We start from the raw sequence: 24,405 nt of genomic DNA on the forward strand, positions 1-24,405 counted from the left end.
AGGGGCTCTTACCAGACACCAGCTCTTCAACCCTGGATTTTCTAGCCTTCAGCAGTGTAAGAAATTTGTTTGAAATGAATTATCCAGTCTCAAGTACTCATTATAGCAGTACAAAATCGACTAAGACACTATGAAGTGGGACACATTAGCTCTCTTTTAAAAAGGTCTTTAGCCTAAGTTCACATTATTACTCTGCAATGATTTTTTTAAATCTGTGAATTTTTAGTTTCTTCCAGATGCAACAAAGTGCAGAGACTGGTTTAAGGGAATAACAGAGCACTTCAAGTGGACCCAATTACACATGAAAAGGGCCTAACCCAGTGTCAAGCACATCACAGATCCTCTGAAATGTCAAACCATCAAATAATATAATTACATCTTAAGATTTAGCTGGTACTACAGTTACTCTGATTTATCATAAAAAAAAATGGGTTAGAGTAAGAACTTTGTTATATGATACAGATTGATGTAAATTAAGAGTGCTGCTTTTACATATGACCTATCAAAATGTATAAAAACATTCTACTGTCATTTATGACAAATTAGAACAACAAAAAAAAAAATTTAGGGTGCTGGACTCAGATGTCCTGGACTTTAACTGCAGGTCCACCAAAGGTGTGACCCATATAAGTAGGTAGTCTAAGACTAGGCAGTCTTACTAAATCTTGGTCTTTTCAACTGTAAAACAGGAATAGTAAAATCTTCATTGCTATATTTACAAGACTATATTAAAGATCATATTAAAAAATCTCTGAAAGGACTTTGAAAGCACTACACCATTGGCTAATGTATGGCATAAAACACTGCCAATATTATGAAAGTCTGGTTCTCTACCAGAGCAAGCTTCCCTCCCAGAGGGCATTTGGCAATACCTGGATATCTTTTCAGTTACCATAATATGGGGTAAGGATGCTATCTGCATCTAGTGAGTAAAACATTCACATGTTCATAATAACTTAGTCTTCATTCTAAACTCAAAAAATTATATATAAATTCAAGACAATGTTCATAATTCCATTAATTTGTATATTCAATTTATAGTAAAATGTCTTACATGGTAAAATAGGTTTAGACCATTAATGTCTTTAAATTATCCAACAGCTTGTAAAATTGAAATAAAAAGCTGTAAAACACTTTGAAGACTTATTTCTCTGAAGTCACATAGTACTTATATACTTATAGTGCAGGATTAACCTCAAACCTATGAAAATGTTAAAGTCAGTCTAATCAAGCAATATATTTCTAACTATGCTTTGATGCTTTAGATTACTTTATATAGTCCTTGATATCATTTTAAGATTTTCTTAAAATGCTTTTTGTCCTTAATTACATTCTTAAAGAGTAAAAGAAAAGAAAAATACTTCAGTCTTATCTATAGGTCATATTTTAAAAAACACTAATGTCATCAAGGGCCAGAGGAAACTAATTTTTAGTCACTATTTAAAATTCTACAAAGCAATTAAAGCTTATCTGTCACCATAATCCCCAGTCATTGGCAGTATGGCAAAAAGTACATGGCTAAAACCTAATACCATAAAGTCAAATTTAAATATGACATTGAAAGATACTTATAAAAATGAAAACTGCATTAAATCTTATATATTTAATTTGTTGAGTAATTTGAGTTAACACAATAAGATGCCCATGTGCTAAACATCATCACTAAGCCATATTCCACAGGCCTAAAAATACAATTAGAAAATTCAGTTTTATATCTTTTAAGCTTTGTAATTGACTAGAAGCTTACATGAACTTAAAGAAAAGGACATAAAGTTATAAAGTTAATGTGCTTTTCTGCATGAGAGAGATGAACTACATTTCTAGTACACAGCAGCAGAATGTCTTTGCCCTCATCTTTTGACATCCTTCCTGGAATTTTTCCAAGCTATTACATATATTGCCTCTAAATTTGTTGCCTCATTAAGAATTACCAGAGTGATCACATCAACATACTACCTAAGGTCAGGGGCTCAATGGGGCGCACTTACTTGCCTAGCGTGCCTCAGTTCCTGGGTTCAATACCCATTACCAGAAAAAGAATATATATGCTACCTAACTCTTCTTCAAATTTGAATACTCTGATTTTTCTTGCCTGTCCAAAATAATGAAAAGAATCTGAAAAACTAATGTTATATTAATAACTGAAGTAAAAGAAAAAAGGGGGGTAAAAAAGCCTCAAATAGGATGTTCTATATGTACCAAGTACTTAAAATAAATATAATTATGTTAAACTCTTTTACATTTTTTAAAAAGGAACTGAATATCCTAATTTACTTCCATATTTTCATAAGACCAGAAACTTTCACATTATAAAATGATGAAATGCAGAATTAAATGCTTTTTAAACTCCTGAAGAAAATTATCTTTTTAATTAGCATGTAAAATATTTACACAAAAAAAACACCTCCTAATTTCATCAGTTTCTGATTACTCCTTTCATTTTTCAATGCTGACTTACCTCTTATTACCTATTATTGCCTCTTATAGTATCCCAAGGCCCACATGTTAAAGGCGTGGGTCCTACTGTGGCACTACTGCGATGGTGGATCATCCATCCAATCCCATAAGAGGGGGGCCTACTGAGAGGTCTTTGGGTCACTGAGGGAGTACATGTGAAAGGGATTGTGGGATCTCAGTCCTTTCCTCTCTTTTGCTTCCTGGCTATAAGATGAGCAGTTTCACTCTACTATTGTACTTCTGCCATGATATGTTCCTTTCCACAGCCCCAAAAGTAACAGTCATTCAGTCATGGAACTGGAATCTCAAAAAAAAAAAAAAAACTTCTGGGGACAAAACTTCTCTTTATAAGTTAATTATTCCAGATATTTTGTGTAGTGATAGAAAGCTGACAAACATATTAGCTCTCATAACAAAGCATATAAAACCAACATATGGTTAACAGCTGGGTTACTAATTATACAATTCCAGCCATTTAAGAAACATTTAAGATTTATTATTACCCTATCAAATTTTTTTCTTTTACTTTTAAACTAATGCATAAGAACAATTTAATGAAGAAAACCTATTTTATATACTCTCAAGATATGTATGTAGTCATTCTAATTCATTTTTCTATTTCTTGAAATATGAAATCAAGATTTTCCAATAAATAATGAATTCCAAACTTCTAAGAATGTGTTTAAAATCAAAGGCCTGTGTTATTCTGAATGCTTTTTTCTTTAAAACTAGATGCCAACAAGTAGAGGCCAAAGTAGAGCAACTCATTGTGAATGTACCAGCTTCCAAAAGCCTTGTTTGCAGGTCACTTAATTGGAACTTGGAATACAGTCTTCCATTGAAACAATGTTATAAATGGTACTTCTTTCCCAGGCCTTCCCACAAAAGCTCATAAGCAGGGTAAAAAGAAAATTAACATTAGATACATTAAAACAAAACAAAACAAAGTGCTCATGCAAAAGACAGAAAATGTATCTCCTAATCCAATTCCTACATTTCTTTTCCTTATTTGTATATAAGCTTTCTGTTAGCTCAAAATTAGTCTCTTGAGGGAATAACACAAACCTGCATTTCCCACTACTATATGCCACCCAACCTCCTTCAAAATAATTATCTGCTATTCAACATAACTTAGAAAACAAGTATTTTTAACACTGTATTATTTTCGAGAGTTCTCGTGCCAGGTGTATGGTTCAGTGACAAAGTGCGTGCCTAGGATAGGTGAGGACCTGGGTTCCGTCCCTAGCACCACAGACAGGGACGAAGAAGTCTGGCTATCCAAAAGGCGAATGACCTCACTGATAAGCAGATGATGAAACATAATGGGGGGTGGGAGGGGGGCAAGAATTGCGGAAGGAGGGACTGTATAGAGGGAAAAGGAGTGGGAGGGGTGGGGGGAAGGAAAAAATAACAGAATGAATCAAACATCATTACCTTATGTAAATGTATGGTTATGCAAATGGTATGCTGTTACTCCATGTACAAACAGAAACAACATGTATCCCATTTGTTTACAATAAAATAAATTTAAAAAAAAAGAAGTCTGCCTATAACTTCGTATGGCAGAAACACTTTTATCCCTCAAAGGGCAGCATTGTGTGTGTGTGTGTGTGTGTGTGTGTGTGTGTGTGTGTGTTTGTCTCTAAATGCATCCACTCCTGGAAAAGCACTAATCTGGGTACTGAGAATGAATTAATACACCTGTGAGGGAGACAAGTGATAAACTGCAAGGATGACAAATGACAAACAGAAAAACCTTTACCTGGGGAGAAAGGGGTAAGGGGAGTAAGAAGAGTTGACCCAGTCAGTGTGGTCACAGTAGAGACTGCTGAGCTAAGATATTGGCACTAAGAAGAACAACAGGGCAAATGAAAAACTCCCTGCTGGAGACAGCTTTTCCTGAGGCAGAGGGAGCCTGGCAAGACCAAGAAGACCAGAGAAGCCCAAGCAGAAAGAGGAAGGGCTGAAATGGAAAGGCCAGAGCAGGCAAAACCTTGCAGAACATACTAGGAGTCTATCTTTATCCTGTATGCATGGGGAAACCCTGAAGAATATAAGTAGGTCAGTAACATGTTCAGATTGGGGTTTAAAACCAAAATCATTTTAGGTCAATATTATCACCTGAAGAAATTGAAATTCAAAGAAATTAGTTCCCACAGTGGAGTTTGTGATGCACCTGGCAGTCCAACAAGGCCCGTGGGACCTCAAAGCCCACACCCTTTCCACTATTTACACACCTTATGGAAGCTGACAAGTAAGTAAGGCCACAGCAGCTAACAGAGAACAGCTGCAGGCAGGTTTTTCCACCCATTTCCTCCCATCACCCATGGAACTAAGTGGTTGACAGAAGAATTTCTCCACCCCTTTTCCCTGTGGCCTCCTTCTCCACCTGCGCTATCCTACCACATCACCCCACCAATCCCCACTGGAAGCAGTCTAGCAGATGGCAACAGGTGCAGAGAGTGATGCAGAGTTGCTGCTGGACTGCACTGAGAGCACAGAGGTGTGAAGGGAAATGAATAAATGAATGGCCTACCTAAACCAACACCTAGAAGTGCTTATCAAACACTGCGAGACTATGGCAGAACAATCTCTAAGCAACAAATCAAAACAAAGAGCCTGAATTCTCTTCAAATCATATCCTCATGCAAGTTGCTCAAACTTCCATTCAGTTTCCTTAGTACCTTGGCTGGCTGCCCAGTAAAGCAGCTCTCACTTCCTGCCCTCTTCTAATTCCCATTTGTATACACAATCCAAAATTTAAAGAAAACCTATCCAAACAACTTGCAGATATTTTAATAAATAATTACTGATTACACTAAATTTCATATAACATAAACACTTTCAAGGACAATTTTAATTTGCCCACCAAAGAAATCAAATATGTATCTGTTAAACCAAAATATGATCATTTACTACATCAAGTCTAAAATCTAAAATGGCTAATATTTCTTTATTTTTATGTATCTTTTCCCTCAGCTAAACTGTATCTCATAAGACTCAGTATTTCCTTCTTCTTCTTATGCGGTGCTGGGAACTGAACCCAGAGACTTGGGCAAGCACTCTACCAACTGAGCTATATACCTAGCCACTAATAGAACCACTTTATATTTAATTCTTTGAGTTCAATTTTGTTTGATTTTTAGAAATTCATTAGTAAGCCTTAAAGAAGCAGACAAGGGGAAAGGCAACCTGAAAATGTTCCTAGTCAAAGAGATTATGACCAAAAATGAAACTCATTCAAATCTGGCTCAAAAACTGGGCCAAGATATAAAAATAGTTAAGTGTTCCATGTGAGGTATTCTTTCCTGAGGCAGTTTAATTACCACCTCACCAATTTGGTAGTGTCAGTTAGATACAGTAGTTTTCCCTCTTAAGAGTTTCCCAACATGAGTTAATGGGCATCTTCCCATTTTCTATTATTCAAACCACTTTAATTTTTCAGATTTTTTAAGTATATTTCTACTGTAAATCTGTCATGTAGTATTAAGTTGGTATAGGTTGCACATCCCTAACCCAAAAACCTAAAATCCAAAAATCTAAAATCTGAAATCCTCCAAAATCCAGAACTTTTCAAGGGCCAGTAAGAAGCCACAAATGAAAAACTTCACACCAAACCTCATGTGATGAGTCACAGCTAAGATGCAGATGCACTAAAAATGGTGTATACAATGACCTTCAGGCTCTCTGATAATGTGTATATAAAATATAAATGTTTTCTTTTCTTCTTCTTCTTCATTTGCAGTGCTAGGAAATGAACCCAGGGCCTCACACGTGCCAGGCAAGTGCACTATCTCTAAGACACATTCCCAGTCCTTTAAATGAATTTCATGTTTAGACTTGGGTCTCATCCCCAAGACATCTTATTATATATATGCATTCCAAAATACCAAAAAAAACCAAAATGCATCATGATCATGATCCCAAAGTCTTTAAGGTAAGTGATACTCAACCTATTTAATGATGAGTAATTGTTAAATAAACTACATATCAATAATCGGTATCACAAAAAGGACTAAGTAGCAACAAACTTCAGTCTACTTTCTTCTGAGAAATTTCAGAATCCTCTTTTCCTATCTGGTCATTGCTGTCTGTTCTTGAAGGATTCCTCCAATAGAGTGAACAAAAAAAAAAAAAAAAAAAATAGAGTGAACAAAACCTTGAAAAGGAAATTGACATGCTATCTTTTTCAAGTGACTTTTGCAAAATTATTGTTTAAATGTGTTTAAATATATATGTTATTTAACTAGGAATTTTCCCTGCATGCTCCTAGTAACAGACCAACAAAGGCTCTTAGAAGCTGACAGCAGCTAGGTTGATAAGCATTTAGTATACTTCAAATAAATTTAGACTAAAACTTCAGAATAAAAGTAGTTTTTTTAAAAATAGTACCTCTTTATCGGTGATTGGAATGGATAGGAAATAGTTGGGTTGATAGTCTTTGTGCTTTTTTTTCCTCTTCTTGATTTGATCGTTTGTGATCTGTTCATTTCCTACACTCCTCTTCGAATTTTTTGGAGGTACATCAGTGACTAGAGGAAAAAAGTCAAACAACAATGTGTCTAAATACATTTAAGTCAGAGAACATGGTCAGAAAAAGAAGAAAACAAGCAATATTAGTAGCAATCATTCATAATTTTCAAATCTAAAGCAGTTTGCAAACACTTGTATAAAGTACATAATGGTAACTATCTCAGGCTTTGCAAGTCATGGTCTCTGTAGTGACTATCCAACTCTGAGAAAACAAGAATGAAGGGGTATAGCTGTTTTATGATAAAACTTTATTTACAAAGCAGGTGGTATGCCAGATTTGACCCGTGGGCCCCAATGCACTAACCCCTTACCTAAGGCATAGTTAACCGTTCTCTCCCACAATCCAGTTTTTCTAATAATAGGAAACACCATTTTTCCACCTGTCCCCAATGGCCTAATTCCCTTCCACTGAGCCCCACATCCTAAAGGTTCCACCACCTCCCAATAATGCCACGGACTGGGGATCAAGCCTTCTACACATGGGCCTTTGTGCAACATTCAAAATCCAAACCATAGAACCTGGGATTGTGCCAGAAGTTTTCTACAGTCAATCTGAAAATCTTCCCACTGGTCAAAGATGAGATAATTAGAGCATCAAACTGAGTAATAAACTCAATGGTGTAAAGCACAACAAATATAATTAACTCTATCACTTCATAATGATACTATAAAGAAAAATTAAAACCAAAAACTAACTTGCTGGTTAATTTGCAGGATTCCAGAGAACCATTATTTTAAAAATCTGATGATAAAGTGAAAAAAATCAAGTATGTACACCTTTCCTTATAACTACAGGAAATAAAAGAGCAAACTAAGGTAAAGTTCTTCTCTATATAAATGTCTATCTTATAAATATAGAAGGATGTCAGTTTACTAGAAATACAAGAGACATAAAAATATGTTAAAATGACCAGGATAAGGGAACTTCCACACAACCTGATTTCTTCAACATTAAACATACACATAACAAGAGACAATTCAAAAGGAACAGACTTAACACAGTATTTAAAAGACCCCTGGCACTTTTAGCATTTTAAATTGTTTTCCATCTTATCTGCTTTACATACAACTGTCTTCCTGTTTGTAGCAACTGATTTTTAATCATTTCAAACATTCCACAAATCTATTTTATAGACATCCAGAAAAGGAAAATCATGTTCTCTCAAAGAATGGTTATAATGGATTCAGAAATCTCAACAATTTTAATATCATGAGAATGACAGTATAAAACCCCAAATCAGACTATACCTTCTTAGTGAAAATGAAGCAGTACAGGGTTCATTTAAGCTTCTTTAGCTTCCTATAAGCCTATCAATAACTATTTAATTTTCCTTTCAACTGGATGACCTACCACTGCCTTGTGTTAGTCATGACTGTACAAAGTTTAAAATTATCTGATATCTGGAGGAAAGGAAAAGAATATAAAGAATATTTGTTGATATGGTACACTTTTATTAGCTCTCATAACAGCTTTTTTTTTTTAATTCAGTGAGTCTATTGATTTAAGGTCAACCTGCTACACACTGAGCCCAATATCTCTTTTCTCTCATTTGCAGTCTTTTTCTTTTATTCATAAAATTTATTTGTATGGCCAAAGTATAAAAGTCCTCTGCTTTTTTTATTGAACTTTCTTTTACTTCCAACTTTGAAATCATAATCTAGGTTCTAAAGAACAATTTGCTAGTATTCGTTTTACTTACCTTTGCATGAAAATATAAATAGCAAAATACTCATTCATTCATTCAAAATATTCTAGTTTACTGATAAAAATATTAAAGATCAGTGATACAGAAACAAAAGGTAGAAAGCTTTGGCCGTGTGCCCTGGATCTTTCACTGTATTATTTAGAGTGACTTTATTGGTTAGTAAAACAGTCATCAGTGGAAGAGTGGCATGTAAATTCATAAATTTAATTTATTCTACTTGTTAATTTTCATAATGATTTCAGCACCATTTTAATGTGCTCTAATGAATCTGGTCTTGTTGACAAAGGTTGTAACTCTCTAATCCATGCATTTGGTTATTTAAATAAAGCACCACATGTCATTTTTATTAAACTATCTCATTTTCCTTCAGGTTTTATTTATTCCCTCAAAAACTACAAAGGAGTAATTTATAGGAGAAATTAATTTAATTAAGTAGGCCATCTGTTATTATGGGTTGATTTGTTTTCACATTTGTTCTTAATTAAAAGTCTGAGAATGAATTAAATTTTATTTTGATATTGTCTTTATTTTTCTTGTTTTTAAGCCATTAAAATCTTGGAAGTAATCATTCCTAAAACTCCTTAGTTATAAGACTCAGAATATTATCTTCTATATTTCATAGAATGATTCTCCTTTACTACAAATAATTTTTGGCAAATTACAAAAACTTCAAAAAAAAAAATTCTTTCCCTCTTTGTGTTTCTGTGGGGATTAAGAAAACAGTGTTTTGCAATGTGCTGGTAGTATTTTAAGAGATAAATTTTTATGAACATTTAATTTAGAAAATACATTTGGGAAAAAAATTGGTAAAATTAAGAAAAAGTTAGAGGCTAGTTATGTGCTACAAACTCTTAATGACTTAACATGTACTGAGAAATTACATCTGTCAACAATCCTGTGAGCTAACTACCATTATTATGCCAGGATAATATTATACCACTATATGCACTATATGCCAGATAATGAAATTTAGTCTGGAAAAAGTACAAAATAAAAAAAGTTGAAGAGTAAATTTTACAACCTGACAATCTGACTCCAAGTGCTCTCATTTATAGTGTAACAGCATAGATGTTCCCTGATGAACAGTACCAAAAAGGAAAGAAGAAAAATGAGTTTATTTACACCTATGTTAACTGAATCAAGGAAGTCTCTTTTCTTTTTATTTAATGGTACATTATAATTATATGAAATAATGGGATTGTTACATATTCATACATAAACACAATATAACAAAAGACTAACATTTTTAAAAAGTTTTTAGCCACATTTAAAATTTCTAATTTTATTTTTCTATAAAAGAATAAAGACCATTCACGAAATTTGAGTATTAGCAGAAAGGAACCAAAAATTGCTAATAAATTTACTCCCTTAATACAATCACTATGAATTTTTATACTAGATCACATACAGTATGTATGCAATTGTAAATAATTAACATATATAATTTTGGCCGGACTGTTTTTCATTTTGCATCATGTTTTTTACATATGTATATGTATGTATGTATGTATGTATGTATGTATATTTTCAGAAATATTATTTATTTATAACTATAAATAATTGTATAATATGTAACCTAGAAGCACTAATACAGCTTTATCAACTATTTCCTAAATCCAGATATCGTTTTTTCCTACTACTTTTAGTATTTAAATAACACTGAGACCGACACATATATTTGTGATTAAAACTTTTTAAAGTTTTAAACTCAAAAATAAAGTTTAGAACTCAATAAATATATTTTGAATTAATTTATCTGTTGAACTTCTTGTTTATATATCTCTTGGTTGCTTTGGGGAGGAGGGTTGTTGTTCTTCTGTTTTTTGTAGTGTTGGGAATTGAACCAAGGGCCCTCAGCATACTAGGCATGTTCTCTACCATTGTACTACATCTCCAGCCCCTTTTATTTTGAGACAGGGTCTCACCAAGTTGCTGAGGCTGGGCTTGAACTTGTGATCCTCCTGCTTCAGTCGCCCAAATAGCTGGGATTACAGGCATGCCACTGAGCCCAGCTAGTCTTCTTGTTGGTTTTTTGTTTGTTTAACAAGAAAATAAAAAGGATAGCAACTATTTGTATTATTTGAGACAAATACTTTTGTTTCAAGTCTTTCATAATAAAATCTGGAATTGTCATATGCTGAGCAATGACATTTTGGTCAATGATGGACCACATATATGATGCCCAGTGACATCACAGCCATGTTAGTGTGTGCATGTACATTCCATGATGCTCACCAAAGCACAAGATTGTTTACTGAAGCAGTTTTGAGGACTTATCCGTCATTAAGCAATGCAAGACTGTACGTGGTATATGCCTCCCCTGTTAACTACAGAAAAGAACAGAACATAATTTATCTTTTTCAAACTGACTCAGAATAATCATTTATTATATGAGATGCATACTAAGATTCAATATTTGATGCAGTATTTTTCTATAAAAATGTAAAGTTTCAATTGGTATCTTTGAATATTTAAAGTATTTTTAAAATCAAACAACTTATATGTAAGTAACAAAACATTAATTTCCCACATCTCAAAAATCTCCAATAATTACCAGATTAAAATTCTAGGCAAAGTAAAATAAGAATCATTTCAACAAAAGGAGAACTGAATTCCACATTTAGGAAAGATGCAACTAATTCTTTGAATCTTGATTTAAATGTGGCTTGATAGTTAAGAACTGTGATTCTCTTAAGAGACTAGAGGTAATTAAATTAAAGTTCTCCAAGGTTCACACTGTGTGGAAAAAAAAGCATAAACCACCCCATTGGCAGAAGAGTGGCTCTCCATTGCAGACCTTCTCCATTCAACTTTCAAAGGCAGGGAAACAGCAACAGCAAACATTTTCTGATAGTTCACTGGGTTTCTAACCAATTCACCCACACTGCTTCTTAGAGGTAAGAGAGCTGTGCAGGCCCAGGCCGGCTCCTCACTGATGCTGGATCTTCCCCTGGAAACAACCTGAGGCCAAAAGCACAGCACACTGCACTGCTCCTCACCATGCTGAAAAATTTTCTATTGCTCATACATATGGATGATTTATCTCTAATAGAGTTCTGTAGTCTAATAGATGATCCTAATGTATCTTGTGTTTTAATATTCAGAACTTTCTAAATATTTACTATTCTAATATATATTTCTAGTAAAATAGTGTCTTCATAAGTAAGTGCAACAAAAAAAAATACAAAGACCTCTTTGGTCAAACAGCCCACACGCCACCTGATCATGACCCCGTACCCACACTGAAGATGACACGGTCAACACTGAGACACTAATCATTTCAGGAGCTTTTTTACTGTCAAGGATTCTCCTTCCCACAATGTTCTCATTAGCATTACTTTCCTCACTGCTCTGCCAGTTTCTATCAGCAAAAATCTCTTGGCAGATAACTCACAATTCCCACAGGCCAAAGAAAACCAAAGCAACCACAGGCAACAACCAGTGACCAGAGAATTTTGAGGTTGTTATCAACTACAGAGCTAGAAGACGGATCCAATTACCATGGTACTAAACATAAGAAGAGGCCATATTAAGTCCACTCAAGCCACACACTGATTATCCTGTGTTTGGGGCACAAAAGCTATAACTATATTTATTTTAAGGTTTAAAGGTTGACAACAAATCTAGTTCTTGTACATTTCTATAAAAATCTCACTTCACAAAAACGAGTTAGAGGGCTAGCGACGTAGCTCAGTGGTAAAGCATTTGCCTAGTATGTGCAAAGTCTTGGGTTCAAATACCCAGTGCTGCAAAAACATTTTTTAAACTAGTTATTCGTTTCTGGTTTGCAAAGAATTTTACTAATTGTTACTTAGTGTTATTTTAAAAACTACTATAAAAATGAGAAAATAAGTTGTCCCCAAATAAGGGATCTGTTTCAAAGGTTTTATAAAACAACATTTGTACAATGTTTTGTTTTTAACTACTTTCTTTCACACATTTCCTCTTTTGATATGTACAGCAACACTATGAGGTAAGCAAAAGGGGATTAAAATCCATATTTTACAGTTAAAGAAGCCTAGAGCATACAGTTTAAGTGTCCAAAGTCATGCAAATAGAAAATTCAATAAGCAAAACTTAAAATACAAATTTTCTGTTTTTCCCAATATACAACACTGCCTATGTGTAAGTTAGAACTTGGAATTTGAAATCCATCTTCCCACAAAAGTAATCCTATACATAATGGTTTGGAATCTAAACTAACCCACAAAAACATTTAACTCATAAAGCCTAAGCTATCAAAAAGTAGTATAGCACTGTATAGTTAAAAATGATGTTTAGTGAACTGACCTGAGCCCCTAATATATGTGAATGACATCACTGCTTTGGTAAGAAATATACTAGATCCTGTAGAGAAAATATCCTGCTTGCATGAAGGTCTGGTTGTCCTTCTCCATGTTCACCTACAGAAGCAGATGTCCTTTTAAAGCAGGAATGAAATGCAGGCCACAAACACATTCCCTTTGCTCTTTCTAGTCCCAGTGGTCATTGGTCTCATCAGTAGAGATACAAGAAAACAGAAGCTATAGAATACCATTTGCTCGCTGGGATTCTGAAGGTAGCACTCCATCCCTAGTACACACCATTTATTCATATATTTTAAATATATGTTGCCACTTGTTCCAATCCAACACTCCAGGTGGAGGGAGCCAGAGACTAGAATAAGGTTCAGAGGGAAGAGTATGGGTGGCACACTGTGGGCACATGGGGTCTGATTATTTGAAAAAATTTCTTTATTTTATACCAAACTAATAAGAAAGAAGTGACTGAATATTTTTAGATATTACATTTGCTCAATAAGTAGGGAACTAAGCAAATTTTAGCTATTCTTGCCTCCTTCTTCCAAAAGTTATCTTCTACTTCTAAAAAGAATGCAAATTCTTCAAATGAAGGTTTCACTAACAGTGGTGAAACTCACAAGGCTGTTCTTCTCTATAGGCCAACTGTAAAGGAAAAGATGGGGAAACACAGGCATTGGCCAAGCAGATGTATCTCCACGCTTCCTTTTCCCATAAAGTAAGGAATGGAAAAGAACTGATTGATAAAATACCAGAAATTTCATACATTTAAGTATTTCTCTTTCCTTACATCTGCCCAAAATACAAGCCAGGTTCACGGTTCCCAGAAGACAGTGTGATCGAGAGCAATATGATTTCTCAGACTAGCACATCAGAACCACATGCGATATTAAAAAAACAAAAACAACAAAAAGATTATCTGACCTGATGAAGAAAAATCCAATGATCAGTCAAGTTCAAGGACAGTTCATATTCATCCCCAAACCTCTTTTCTGGCCAAACCTCCAAGAAGCCTTCCTGGGTACCCTCTACCTCCACACATCCCCAATCCATGTACTCCCAGGGCATCCTGGATGGCATTCATCTTAGGAGATCATATGTACTGGCTCCACACTGAAGCTGTGAGCTTCCTGAGGGTCAAACTGTCATGTGTTTCAATATCCCCAACGTCTAGCACCATGCTGGGTGTTTGTAGGCATGCGATAAATGCATATCAATGAAATTATTAATCAATTCAAAACCAAGATTCTAAAACTAATTTTTTTCATCTTTGTGAATTCAGTTAATTTGCTTAGTTTCTCTCTCAACTTTGTCTTCTTAAAATGAAGAGACTGAACTTAGCTAATGTTTTGTGTAGACTTAGCAGAGAATCCCAGTCATAAAAAAAACCACAGAAGTCCCCCCTATTTTCAAGAGATACAGTTCAAGACTCCCAGGGGACACCTGAAACTACAAATAATAACAAATCCTTATATACCATGTTTTATATACATATAGGTGTGTACACAAACACACCTATGATAAAGTTTACTTTATAAATTAGGCTTAGTAAGAGATTAACAATAAAACAACAATGTTTAATTGAACATACTAGATGATTATTATGAGTTCCTTGAACACAAGCTCTATGGTAACCTGACAGCTCATTTGATAGACAGTTACTAGCTGGGTGTGGTAGCACATGCCTGTAATCCCAATGGCTAAGGAGACTGAGGCAGGAGGATCGAAAGTTGGAGGCCAGCAATCCTCAGCAACTTAGTGAGGTCCTAAACAACTTGGTGAGATCCTATCTCAAAATAAAAAATAAAAAGTAAAAAGGGCTGGGGATGTGGCTCAGTGGCTAAACACCCCTGAGTTCAATTCTTGGTACAAAAAAAAAAAAAACATTCTTGGCACAAAAGAAAAAAACATACTAAACGACTAATGGGTAGGTATCAAATCATAGCAAGACTTTACCTGATGATACAAGCAGTGAGGGTCAGAAAGTATGTAATCAATAAATATCTGTTGGATGCATTTTTACCTTTCCTTCTTTTCCTATTTGCAAGTAACTTGGATAATCAAATCTGTCACGTTCCCAGTGGAGATAGCCCTCAAACATCATGGACCGTATTATTTTTAGAAGAAATTCAATTTTAGGTATGTAGCTCCAGTAGTATTTTAATCAAGTAAGCATTCATTTTCTAACATTTGTGGATGAAGCTTTCAAGGACTGAATGGATGCAATAACTGCATATTTAGTTAAGAGTTTAACTATTTTTTTAATTCATTTTTATTGTAAACAAATGGGATACATCTTGTTTCTCTGTTTGAAGAATTTAACTATTTTCAATATTTGCCTGGTAAACTCCATGAGGGCAGAATAACGCCTGTCTTCTTCTTCACCAATGGGTCCTCCCAATGCACAGTATAGTGCCTGGCCAATATCAGCACCAGTAAACATTTGTTAGATGAATAAGTACTGCTGAAATTGGTAGTAGGTCCAGAAGAATTGAAGGAAGTTACTATAAACCACAAAATAAACTATTTCATTTTCAAAGTAACTAATAAACTAAAGAAACTCTAAAAATTTGTGAGACATGTCTTCATATTATGTGACAGTCTTGACAACACATAACAAAAACCAAAACTCGAAAACATGACAAATATTTGAAGTGAAATAATTTATTAAGAAAAACAGCTATATTTACTATTCACTACTTCTAAATACATGTTTATTTAATTAAGTACTTACTTTCATAATCATCTTTAATATCTATAGTAGCAAATGGCATGTTTATCAGACAATCCACAGTACTGGCTTCAAATTCCTCTGACATTTTCTTTTTTGTTGACGTATTTTCACACTCATTGGAATTTATTCCTCCTTTAACACAAGAAGATAAATACATTATTTAACTTACTTTTAAAACTCATATCCTAAAACAAACCAATTCAGCTAAATGGATAAAATATACATTAACATCTGTTTTAGTTAACTTTTTCACTGCTATAACTAAAAGATGTGACATGAACAATTTTAGTGAAGGAAAAGTTTATTTGGGGGCTCACAGTTTCAGATGTCTCAGTCCACAGATAGCCAGTTCCACTCCTTGGGGCTCAAGGTGAGGCAGGATATCATGGCAGAAGAGTGTGTCAGAGGAAAGGGGCCCAGGAAATTGTCACATCAGGAAGCAGAAACACTCCACTTTTCAGATACAAAATATATAACCCAAAGGCATGCCCCCAATGCCCACCTCTTCCAGCAACACCCTACCTGCCTTCAGTTACCACTCAGTTAATCTCCATCAGGGAACACACTGATTGCATTAAGGCTCTCATAACCCAATCATTTCACCTCTGAATGTTCTTGCATTGTCTCACATATGAGCTTTGGGGAGACACCTAATATCTAAACCATAATAATCTGTTAAGAGAAGAACTATTTGTATTCATATATATCCTACAACTATTTACATAAACATCATTTATACCAGGTTCTATATTTTTATGTGTATTTTTATGTTAAACAACAAGCTTTTAAAACTTTAATCATTTTTTAAAGTATAATATTCAACTCAGGGCTAAAGAGTGACAGAGTTCATTAATAATTCTCAAGAGCTTTTATAGCAATACTTCCTTATTTCTTTTCTGTATTTTTCTTAGAGCATTATAGTTATACATCATAGTGGGATTCATTTTGGCATAATCCTATATGCATGGAATAATAATTTGCTCCATTTCAGTATCCGGTGCTTCCATTTTTCCACCCCTTTTCCCTTCCTCTTTTCCCTTCTTCTACTCTACTGGTCTTCTGTATTTCTAAAGTTACATTTTCCACCTATCTTTGGAAAACAAGCTAACAATAGTCACTCTTTTCACATTTATTTTTAATAATGACACTTATGTGTTCAGATTCTTTTTTCTTTCCATAAACAACAATCACATATCTGGGGTGGAGACTAAAGGAAAGAAGTCACCTGTTTAAACTGATAAAATTAATTGCTAATTAATTTCATCAGCTGGTAGTCTCCCCAGTACCACTATTCTCTACAACTTTATTGACACACAAATGTTACCTGGACTAGATTGAACAGAATCCTGGGATACTCCATGTATTTATTAAAGACTGATTTACCATTTGAGATGTTAAAGAAATCATTTATTTCATTCTGTAGAAAACTTGTTTTCAAATATAATACCTGCAAGACACTTTCCATTAAGAATATGGTTTATACTAAGATTCCATCTAACTCTAAATAGAATGGCTTTTATCAAGAACACAAGCAATAGTAAGTGTTGATGTGGATGTGGGGAAAAAGGCACACTCATACATTGCTGGTGGAGTTGCAAACTGGTGCATCCACTTTGGAAAGCAGTATGGAAATTCCTCAGAAAGCTTGGAATGAACCCACCATTTGACCCAGCTATCCCAATCCTTGGTTTATACCCAAAGGACTTAAAATCAGCATACTACAGTGATGCAGTCACATCAATGTTCATAGCAGCTCAATTCACAATAGCTAGATTGTGGAACCAACCTAGATGCCCTTCAAGAGACGAATGGATAAAGCAACTGTGGTATATATACACAATGAAATATTACTCAGTCATAAAGAATGATAAAATTATGGCATTTGCTGGTAAATGGATGAAGTTGGAAAATATCATGCTAAGTGAAATAGACCAAGCCCCAAAAAACCAAAGGCCAAATGTTTTCTCTGATAAGTGCATGACAATATATAACAAGGGTGGGTGATGGGAGGAAGAGAAAAATGAAGAAACTTTGAATGGTGAGAGGAAAAAGGGGTGGGAAGGGGTGGGGATGGAAAAACAGTAGAATAAAACAGACAGTATTACCCTATATATATATGTATGGTTACATGAATGGTGTGTATCTACATCGTGTACAATGATAGAAATGAAAAGTTGTACCCCATTTGTGTACAATGAATCAAAATGTGTTTGTAAAAATAAAAAATATTTTAATTAAAAAAATATGGTTTATAATATATTGACTGATAATAGATCATATGTCTAACAAAAATGTAAATTTTTATTGCAGTTAAAGTCATTCTTACTGTTGTTCACACACACACACACTCATACAACACACCTGTCTGCTGGATAAAAGTAAAAGCAAACAAAAGAACTTTTTAAAAAATGCTCAATGTCAGGGGCTGGGGAGATAGCTCAGTTGGTAGAGTGCTTGCCTTGTAAGCACAAGGCCCTGGGTTCTATCCCCAGCACCCCAAAAAAAAAAAAAAATGCTCAATGTCAAAAAATAATAGTAGCATTACCTTTTTTTTTTGGTATTAGGGAGGTACCTCAGGGGCAACTTGCTACTAAGATACATTCTCAGTCCTTGTTATTTTTTATTTTTAGACAAGATCTTGCTAAGTTGCTGAGGAAATCCTCCTACATCATCCTTCTGAGTTGCTGAGATTACAGGCATGTGCTACTGTTCCCAGAAGAATTACTTTCTTAAAAATGCTATTAATACAGTTCAAACATTAGGAAGTATGATGGCCTGGCACATCAGTGTTTGACAATTGTTGATTTACTATAAAATCTTACCACAAACTCACAAATATTTTAAAAATATAAAAACAAGATTGTATGTCTTAGCTTGCATTTTGAAAACATAAATGCAGTTTAAACTTAAAAGTTCAATACATATCTTGAAACTTTGGACACAGGCAGCTATACTAAAGGATCATCACTGCTCATGTACCTTACTCTTGAAAAGTCAGCAACAAAAAATCAGTTGTAACAGGGCATGGTGGTGCACATCTGTAATCCCAGTTACTCGGGAGGCTGAGGTAGGAGAATCACAAGTTCTAGAACAGCCTGTGCACATAGTGAGACCCTGTCACAGAATAAAGATAAAAAGGGCTATGTGTTATAGAAGGGTCCTGTGGAGCCGAAGCAACCACAGGGTTCTGCAGCATTCAGTCCCTGTGATCCTGAACAAAGGATTTCAAGCAAGTAGCTCAGGTAAAAAGTAAAGGCACACAGCATAGGACCTGAGAGAATTATCTCCTGAGAAAGTAGCACAGCTCTTACAGTCTGGGATTTTAAGAAGTTTGGGCCTACTTCTTATTTTCTCACAGCCCCTTTTTGATTAATAAGCAGTTTATTATCCTGTTTGTTATTTTGAATAGCCCTCAACTAAAAAGGACTAGGGATGTAGCTAGGAGGTAGAGCACCCCTGGGTTCAATTCCCAGTACTGCAAAGATAAATAACATGAAAATAAAAAATAAACAAGGTTGAAGGGAAACCACAACCAAATAGAGTAAACTCAACTGTTGTTTTCTTTATTTTATTCTCAATGTAAACATTTAATGACATGAAACTGACCCCTCTACCACTGGCATTTCAATACTAGCTCCCAAGTCCATGTGCCACTTAGAAATAGAAACTCCCTGATTGGGTGGCTAGATTTACATGATTTTTCAAAAGGTTGCAAAAGCAATATGCATTCAGTTGAAACCATACTTCAAATTCTGAACTTTTGGGGGGCTAGTGATAGGTGGTATAATCCTCTCTCCTGATGCTGGGCAGTGGCTGTGAGCCTTGGTTCACAGCCAGCCCACCCCCACCCATCTTGACAGGAAACATTGAGCACGCTACATTGTTCCTGCTGTCAAGGTTATGTGTATTAAATACATTTTCCACTTACAGTAGCTGCAACTTCTGATGGGTTGTTGATGTTAACCCTATCATAAGTTGAGGAGCAGCTAGTTATATAAGTTTCTTGGCAAAATGTGAGGTAAAGAAAACTGACCTCTGGGTTATTTTGAAGGCAAGAAGTTTTAAATACAATGATAAATGAAATTAAGTCTTTATTTTAAATGAAAATATTCTTGAAATAGCTTAACTTTTAGTTTATCTTGAGTTCAATTAGTCATCAGTAAGAAAGCAAGTGCCCACTGGGTCACAGCCTATATCAAGGAGAAAAATCACAGTGACATTGCTGACAACTATTCATTTGAATGATCTATGGAAGAACTGGAGCTGTAGTTCAGTGGTAGAGCACTTGCCTAGCAAGCATGAGGCCCAGGGTTCAATTCCTAGTACTACCAGAATTGCCTAAGCTCTTTTAAAAATCGTCCAAGGTCAATTAAAGCAGAATGTCTGCAGATCAGCCCCGTCCAGCAGCTGGTATTTTTTAAAAGTTCCACAGCAGCAAACATTGTTCTTTTGTTAAGGGAGGAGCAAGCAGTTCAATCTCCTTTCAAATACCTAGGCTTCCGCCAATCACAGCACATCATACATGTACATTTGTCCACCTTCTCCACTAGAATCTAAGCTACAGTGAACACAAAATTTATCACCCAAAACAGGGTACTCTGGAAAGTGAAAGGTGAAACTTTTAATAATTCCACCCTATCAGTAAGTGTGGTGCCCCTAATCTGAGTTCCTAAGTGCCCTGATTTATTCTCCTTCCATACCTCTACTCCTAGCAGAGTATAGCTCACAGTACGTGCTCTATAAATTTTTACTGAATCACTGCATATATGTACACTGCATATACGTGTGTGCATATATATTAAATATACATATATTATAATTATTATACATAATCAACATGCATATATAATTATAATTAATATACATATTAACCACTCACTTGGGAGTGGTAAATAAAGCATTCAGGCTCCACTGCAAAGCAGCTATCTCAATGCCCATGAAAAATAATTCCTAGTATTTCACAGCAGTCTCAGCATATCATGTACTCTATCATTTTCACAGAATGGATGGGGGAAAGGTACTATTATTCCACAGGACATACAAGCAAAAGCTAAGAAAAAAAAAAAAAAAAAGAAAAGAAAAGAAAAACCAAAAGAAAAAAGCATAATATGACTTGCTCAACATCTTTAACCATCTTGTTAAATAAAGCATATTAAGTTCAAATACATTATATTATCAAAATTAACAGGAGTCAAGAACTTGAAATATAAACTATCTTTTATTGTTATGGAAGAATTGAAAGAATTTTTGTAAATACCACTTATTAAGTGGGAAAAAAAAAAAAGAATGCTACTTACATGTAAAAGTCTCAAAAGAACTGCTGATCATTCTATAGAACAACCATTCTCAAACCAATTATCAAGAACCTTCCTCCTGTTCACTAAGCTCTATGGTTTGAGTAACTTTGATAGATTTGAATTCAATACATTCATCCTTACTACACCTTCTTTTACAGAAGGTATGAACCTTATGCTTGTGGAAATGGCCTTTAAAAAAATCTACTCTCAAATAAAGCATTTAAACTATAAATTCATTGCTTTGAGAGTTTTTAAGTCTCCTAACATTTGATCTATGGTTAAAATAAATTTTTTTCTTTTGTAAAAATCCAAGTAATTGTTACAAAAAGTTCATTAATAACATAAACATGAGGTGAAGCTGGTAAACTAACACCACCAACATCAGCCAACAAACATGGACTTCATGCCAGGCTGGAGAATAACTTTAGAGAGTAACTGATTTAATTCTCACTACTATGCTATTAAGATGGTGCTACTATTATAGCTGATTAAGTAACCTTGCACAACAGTAAACTATAAGAATTAGGGGCTGGAATCTGATTTCAGTCACTGAGGCAGGAGGATGGCAAGTTTGAAGCCAGCCTGGGAAACTTAGCAAGACTGTCTCAAAATAAAAAATAAAATAGGCTGGGAATGTAAATCAGTGATAGAGCACATCTGGGTTCAATCCCCAGTACTTTAAAAAAGAAAAGAAAATAGTTAAAGTATATTCACACCAATGACAATTATGAACAATGGTTACGAAGACAGTAAAAACAGAAAAAAAAAGTTTATAGGGCAGGACAGGGAAAATACTAGGGAATGATATTGGACAAATTATCTTGTTATCTTGGGTGCATGTACAAAAAATTCCTAACAATGAATCCTACCATTATGTACGACTACAATGCACCAAAAAAAAAAAAAATAAAAAGAGGAAAAAATTTACAACAAATACTCTTTAAAAAGTAGATATAGGGGCTGGAGGTGTAACTCAAAAGTACAGCACTTGCCTAGTATGCACAAGGCCCTAGAATCAATCCCCACCACTGCAAAATAAATAAATAAAAGTGGATATAAAACTGTATATGCTCTTAAGACTTACCCTGATTTGGGAAAAGGCTAAAGGAAGGACTTCATCAAACACCAACAGAGATATCAAAGGAAAGACCATTTCCCCATTGTGATACACACGTGTTTCCTATTTGAACAATAAAATACAACTGCATTAAGCAAGCTGATTCTAACCACTGTACTAGTTAAACAGTAGGTATGTGACCCACCACCAACAGAAAGGGCTAATGCCATCCATTCTAGCCTTGGCTTAGCTACTAAAAATAGTAGTCTTATGTCTTGATAAATGTTGAGAGCTGTGTGACAGTCTACAAGTCACCGGACCATGTTTCCTGTTTCCTCATCATAAAAAGGGAACAAATAAATCCAAATTACTTGGGAGAAACAGACAAAAGATTACTATTTTTAAAAGAATGCAAGAAAGTAATACCTTCCACCAAGTTAAAATCTTAAAGTTTTAATATGACTAAGGAAGACAGGCACTGTAGCACAGGCCTGCAATCCTAGTGACTTGGAAGGCTGAGGGAGGAGGACTGCAAATTGGAGGCCAGCCTCAGCAACTTAGACCCCATCTCAGAAGAAAAAATAAAAAGAACTGTGGATGTAGCTTAGTGGTAAAGCACCCCTTGGCTCATATGTGTGAATATATACACACATGGAAAAGGAATGTATATGCTATGAGCATCCTGAATTGCAAAGACACACATTTAAACAAGGAAGTGGGTGAGTTTTCTCAACAAACTCCTTCCATTCTTTCATGCATACTCCTCATCTTTTAAATGTATCTATAAAACTGCACAACCTGGGGACCCACCCACAAGGTGTGAACCACTCCCTTCGCAAGAGAACTGTGAACTGTTGTACACCTAGTTAACGCCTATGTATACAACACATTTTAATGTTTACATTTTTACACATTTGTAATATTAAAATACTGCGAAGGGCACCTTTTCTCTAATTGGTTGTTGGTTCTTTCCACCACAAGTCCAACCCCAAAATCGTTCTACCCAGAGTTCAGTTCCTGGTCAACGCTGCCCCAGACTGGAAATTCATTCTGGCGCCAGTTTTAAAAAGGTCATTTCCAAACCTGGAATAAAATCCCAAATGAAACGGAAGGTGGTTCAGGTGTTTAATATCTGTCGCAGAAAATAAAAGGAAGACTTTTCTGGGTTTTGCTCAGCACAGCAGCACGGTCGGGGTGTGCTGGCAAGAACTCGGAGCTGAGGGTCAAAGGATCAGAAAGCGGGACGCACGAGCCAAACTCAGGGACCGGGCCGCCCCTCGCCTGCCGCGGCGCCGACTCGGGGTGCACTGCGGCGCTGGGCGACCAGCAGCACTGCCCGCCCGGTGCCACGGGGGTCTCCCGGAGGCGGGGCGCGGGCACTCGGAGCCAGCGGGGCCCCGGGCCGCGCTCTCGCGGAGGCCGGACCCCCCAGGCGGAGCGCGGCGCGGACCCACACGCCCGCGGCTCCGGCCGACCCCGGCCCGCTGGGCAGCCCGCTCTCACCCGCTCCGGGGCGCTCCATGGTCGAGGCGCGAGCGGGCGGCGCGTCAGGACCCGCGGCCCCGGGCAGGCGCAGCGGCCGGAGACAGAGAGGCAGGCGGAGGCCGAGGCCGGGGCGGGGCCCGGGGCGGGCCGGCGGCGCGCGGGGGCGGACGGCAAGGGCGCGGGCCGCGGCGGCCAGGCCTGCGGAGGCGCGAAGCCCCCCGAGCCGCAGCCCCCGCGGCAGCAGCACCTGCAGACGCCGCATCGCCAGCCCCGGCGGCGCGACGAGCCGGAAGGGGCCGGACCGCTGGGCCGGTAGTACCCGGATTGGGACGAGCCACCGGGGCCGCGCTCGCCGAGGGCGGGGGAGCCGGTCGGGGCCGCGACCCCGGCGCCACCACCGGCTCCTGGCCCGCCGCGCTGCGAGGCTGGTCCCGGCCCACCCTCTCGAGCCCGGCGGCCGCGGCGGCCTCTGGCAAACCTCAGTTATTTCCTGTGGCGTGGCCTTCCCCGTCCCACGCTTGGAGGGGCGAGACTGGGACTTGGCCGGGGGCGAGCTTTCCTTGGCCGGGTGTCTCCTGAGAACCCCTGTGTTTAGTTTTGCAAAGAGCTTTGGAAACAGTACCGATTGCACAATATTTGGGAAGAGCGAGATGTACTAGAACGAGACCTTATACCTCTGTGTGTCGTAGGTGTTTTATCCGCTTTGCTTTGTTTTTTTTAAAAAAACCAGATTGGGACAAAACCATAATTTTTCAACAACGTTTCTTTACCCAGAAATGAAATGGAAACACACTAGTTTTTGCAGAGTAAGGTACTGATGTGAGTAAAATGGGACAAA

At 36.5% G+C, this 24,405-nt stretch overlaps 1 protein-coding gene across 1 annotated transcript in view; it reads right to left on the reverse strand.

Annotated features, from left to right (window-relative positions):
- Positions 1 to 23,891, reverse strand: part of LOC124989572 (A-kinase anchor protein 7-like) — a 156,620-nt gene extending 132,729 nt beyond the window's left edge. Inside the window, 3 exon segments of the mRNA XM_047559445.1 lie at positions 6,850 to 6,989; positions 15,729 to 15,860; positions 23,586 to 23,891. Of these exon segments, the coding sequence (XP_047415401.1) occupies positions 6,850 to 6,989; positions 15,729 to 15,860; positions 23,586 to 23,829 (516 nt within the window). The 5' untranslated portion in view covers positions 23,830 to 23,891.
- Positions 23,892 to 24,405: the final 514 nt, after the last annotated feature.

The sequence above is a fragment of the Sciurus carolinensis genome, chromosome 7 (assembly GCF_902686445.1).
Source record: "Sciurus carolinensis chromosome 7, mSciCar1.2, whole genome shotgun sequence".
Taxonomy (NCBI): domain Eukaryota; kingdom Metazoa; phylum Chordata; class Mammalia; order Rodentia; family Sciuridae; genus Sciurus; species Sciurus carolinensis.